This window comes from Brachyistius frenatus, unplaced genomic scaffold (assembly GCF_029030835.1).
Source record: "Brachyistius frenatus isolate BFR_SWC_R1_liver_20210118 unplaced genomic scaffold, ASM2903083v1 Contig_2, whole genome shotgun sequence".
Classification (NCBI taxonomy): domain Eukaryota; kingdom Metazoa; phylum Chordata; class Actinopteri; family Embiotocidae; genus Brachyistius; species Brachyistius frenatus.
The window spans coordinates 3257159-3261245 of record NW_027210601.1 but is presented as its reverse complement, the minus strand read 5'-3'; the positions used below and the strand labels follow the sequence as shown (position 1 = coordinate 3261245).

The 4087-nt window shown below is 41.2% G+C and overlaps 1 protein-coding gene across 1 annotated transcript; it reads left to right on the top strand.

The window, feature by feature from the left end:
- The first annotated feature begins 990 nt into the window (after window positions 1–990).
- Window positions 991–3997, top strand: LOC138618102 (protein C1orf43 homolog). Its single transcript, XM_069693615.1, has 7 exons — window positions 991–1496; window positions 1593–1694; window positions 1791–1899; window positions 1989–2042; window positions 2654–2820; window positions 2910–2968; window positions 3228–3997. Exons 1-7 carry the CDS (start codon window positions 1434–1436, stop codon window positions 3433–3435), a joined length of 762 nt encoding a protein of 253 aa, XP_069549716.1. The 5' UTR covers window positions 991–1433; the 3' UTR covers window positions 3436–3997.
- Window positions 3998–4087: the final 90 nt, after the last annotated feature.

Below are 4087 nucleotides of genomic sequence, written 5' to 3'. Positions count from 1 at the left end.
AAAGGGCACGTTGTTCAGCGGCCCCAAGGATTGCGCAGCGCACAAGACAAAGCGAGGCGATGATTGAACCATGTGAAGGCAGCGATTTTTGCATGTTCGATTGCGTAAATATTTGCGCGTTCAATCTTTACGCGGCACGACAGATTTGTTTGGTTAAGTCAAGATCATAACAAGAAGCTGCGCGAATTATTGAATCGACCTCTTAAAACTGGAATCACGTACGTTGAAGACTATCCGATGCTATTATGTACGTTGAAATACCCAAGACTTTATGAATTGTGCAAATATTTGCGCGATTGTGCAACTCTGGAATTATTACTGAGGCAGGCGCTTGTTAAAAGTGATAAAAACAGAAATCCACGTTGTGTGTACTTTAAATATTGTAAGTGCATGTACAACTATGAATAATAAATGCAATGTGGACAAAAATCTATTAAACTATATGACATTATAGTGTATGCAATATACACTATGCATATACACACTATCCTATAATGCTAAAATAACATGTAGTATATGGATGTATATTAGAAATATGACGTAGCCTAAGTGCATGCACAAGTATGGATAATAATACAATACGCAAAAATGAATTAAAATATATAATTGTGTAGTGTATGCTATATATATATTATGTATATGCACATTATACTGTAATGATACAATAATATGTAATATATTCATTTATAATTGAAGTTTTGTGATTTCTTTATAAAAACGTAATGAAACTGGTAGTAAAAGTACTATAAATAGTATATCTTGATAATAACAAAATAAGATCATGTTAATTTTTTTGTCACTACTACATATTACGATGACAATAATGTCATAATTGTCAAGTAAAAGGCAATTAAATGGACGTAAAGTTAATTTTGAAACTTTGAAACAGTTTTCAAAATGATCATGTTTTTATCCAGTTTTGCTCATCACAAACAGTATATAGTGAAAATTCCCACTATATTATAAAAAAAAAAAAAGAAGATCTTACCAGGTTTCAGAGTCTCGTGAGGTCTTGGGGTTTAACTGTATATAGTGTACCACAGGTAAAATAAACAATACAGTTTAACTTTTAATGTCCTTATAATACAGCTATTACGGTAATTTAAAGGCCGTAAATCAGCCTTCACTGCCGTCCTCTCTGCGTAAAGCTAGCACAAGCCAAAGTGCGTTATATCACGCATGTTGCCGATAAACATAAAGATTTGTATCAGCTTAGTCACTGCATAGTTGTTTTTTATTTTTCTAAAAACAACACCCTTTTAAAGATCCCACGTGATCAGCAACTTCTCGTCTGTGCTGCTGGAATGGCGATCCTTGAAAGAAAATGGACAGCCGACATTTAGCCGCCGAGCAAACGTAGCGACACAACGCTTTGGAGTCGTCGCTGGCGAGCTGATCGACCTGTGGATGAACTGTACACGCTGTCAGACAGGATGGCCGACTCGTCGCCCCTATCGGGGGTTAATGTTGTTCTGGTTATGGCCTACGGCAGCTTGGTAAGTAAGCCACAGGTGTGATTTATAACGCCAGCTAAATCGTGTAATTATTACGCCTTTTAACCGCAATACTGTCACGTTTGGTTTCCTTTGCAGGTGTTCGTGCTGCTGTTTATCTTTGTCAAAAGGCAAATCATGAGGTTTGCAATGAGATCCCGCCGGGGACCCCATGCGCCTATTGGCCACAATGCACCAAAGGTAGGCTTAATCCTCACTGTTATTATGCAGGTTATGTGTAAACCTGCAGCAGCTGCTCACCAGTCCCGTGTTCTCTCTTCATGAATTCATTTACAGGGTTTGAGGGAAAAGATTGACTCCAGGCTGTCCAGAGTCCAGGAGATCCGTTTCGAGCCTCGTCTCCTGTCAGAAGAGGACGACAGGCTCAGGCGGGCATCACAGATCAGTCAGTCACCTTTCCAACTCATCTAGTTCAATGTCTTGAACCGTTTCTGTCTCCTTATAATGTAATAAAAACCTGTTTATGTTTCAAAGGTTGCTACAACTACCTGTACAGAATGAAAGCTCTGGATGCCATCCGTGACTCAGGTGAGACATCAAAATTTGAGGCTCAAACATATTGATCCTCACAGTGGTGGCATTAATATTTTCATTACCATCCGGCTGATTCCATTAAAGGGGGGGGGGGGGGGGGGTTTTTGTGAAGAAACATTGGAGATGTTTGAATTTAACAAACCCACCCCTCCCTTCAGGGCTCCTTTTGAAATTTTGCTCCCTCATATTCACATACAAACATTGCCAGGGCAGGACAGCTACACACTGCGATAATCACAACTGTGCTACACCTGGCAAACTAAATATTAAGCTGAATGTCTGTGGGCAGGTTATTAACATTACAAATGTGACACGGGTACCTGCCTAGTAAAACTAATGTTACCACCTGTCAATCACCCTTCATGCCTTTCACCTCTTGAGGGTCTCTCCACCGTTGGAAAGCCTCAGAAACTACTTTAAAAAAAAAAAAATTGTTTATCAGTTTTATCCTCTCCGACTGTTTCTCCACCATTTCTACTTCTTGACAACGGGATTAAGTTGTGGAGTTCATCACGACAGCATGTGGCAGATGTACCATCGCTCTCGCTATGGCTGTCCCCTTCCTGCAATCCTTTCTAACCCTTCGTTTTCTGTTCGGACCTCAGGAATCCCTCTGCAGGAGATAAGTCGCAGTCCCAGTGCATTCACCGGACGCAGCTTCAGGAGCTGGTTACTGGAGCTGCGTAACTCTCACTCTCTGATCAAGAGCAGCCGCAGCGCGCTCATCGACCGTCTGCTTGAAGGCTACGACAGCGCTCGTCACGGGACCGGAGTACGTACAAGTGTGCTGATGAGAAAGAAAAAAAAGAGGAATATGTCATCATGAGCCATTGTAACATTCGTGATTTGGCTTTGTTTCAGGTATTTGGGGAAGCTGAGTTTCTTGAATACCAACAAGCTCTCAACGAGCTGGCTGACGTGTAAGTACTGCCGTGCCGGTCCAGACATGAAGTTCTTGTAACATTGTTGGAACAAGTATTCCAGTCTGCTTTGTGCACAGCGACAGGGCAAGGCTTTCAAAACCTTTCCAACAAAATCATTGGCAAATTTATCTATTAATCATTTTTTGAAAAGTACATGTAAATATACGTTTATCAGCCGAATATATTATTTGTATGTAAAATGATCTCTGTATTGTAAAAAAACAAAAAACAAAACAATTCTCTCACCTCTTGTCAGTGTGAAGGCCTATTCCAGCACCACCAGCCTGGACCAGCACCACCAGTCTGCAGCCAAGGACTTGACAGGCTCTCCGGTCCGCAGCACTCCCTCCACCATCCAGGTCACCTACCTGCCCTCCACCGGCCAGCGCAGCAAGAGGCCCAAACACTTCCTGGAGCTCAAAAGTTTCAAAGACAACTACAACACACTGGAGAGCACGCTGTGAAACACTGGCCGACTGTCCGATAAATGTGTGACGTGGCGTGTGAGCATGTGTGCGTGACAGTTACGCGGTCTACTGGGAAACTAAAACCTACAGAGTCCAAACCAGAGAAATAAGTGTAGGAAAAGCACTCCTTATAGTAAGGTGAGACAGGATACCGTCTAGTGTAGCAACTTACCCACTCTGGTCTGATGTAGAAAAAGCCCTTTCAATAACAGATGTTACAATTTTTCTCTTATAATGGTGAAACCCTGATGTGCACGTTACGCCGAGGCCTTTGGTCTCTTTTTGGATCCAATGAATCGTGTTCAGAGGACAAATATGATTGTTGCCGACTCGGCAAAGATTTCATTGCCATTTTTGTAAAATCTGTAAAGTTAGTCGTAGGTCACCTGGATCAAGTCCAAATGCAACTTCAAATGTTCCTTTTGATTAATTTTGCATTTGTACAGCTGTAAGATATTTATAGGGACCATGATAACTTATTTAATGGATACTGTTTGATTTGTATTTATGTGAAGGTTGTACTCTTTTGTGGTTTGAGATAAAAACCTTTCAACCCTCATCCTTATATTCATTGCCATTAATATCTCCACTAGGTGGCAGTACAAGGTTACAAGGAGTAAAGATGAAGCAACACTTGCTAAACGTTAGG

Coding starts and splice junctions, on each gene's coding strand:
- LOC138618102 (XM_069693615.1), top strand. CDS start 1,434: ATGGCCGACTCGTCGCCCCTATCGGGGGTTAATGTTGTTCTGGTTATG. Junction 1,900..1,988: donor CAGGCGGGCATCACAGATCA/GTCAGTCACCTT, acceptor TATGTTTCAAAG/GTTGCTACAACTACCTGTAC. Junction 2,969..3,227: donor CTCAACGAGCTGGCTGACGT/GTAAGTACTGCC, acceptor ACCTCTTGTCAG/TGTGAAGGCCTATTCCAGCA.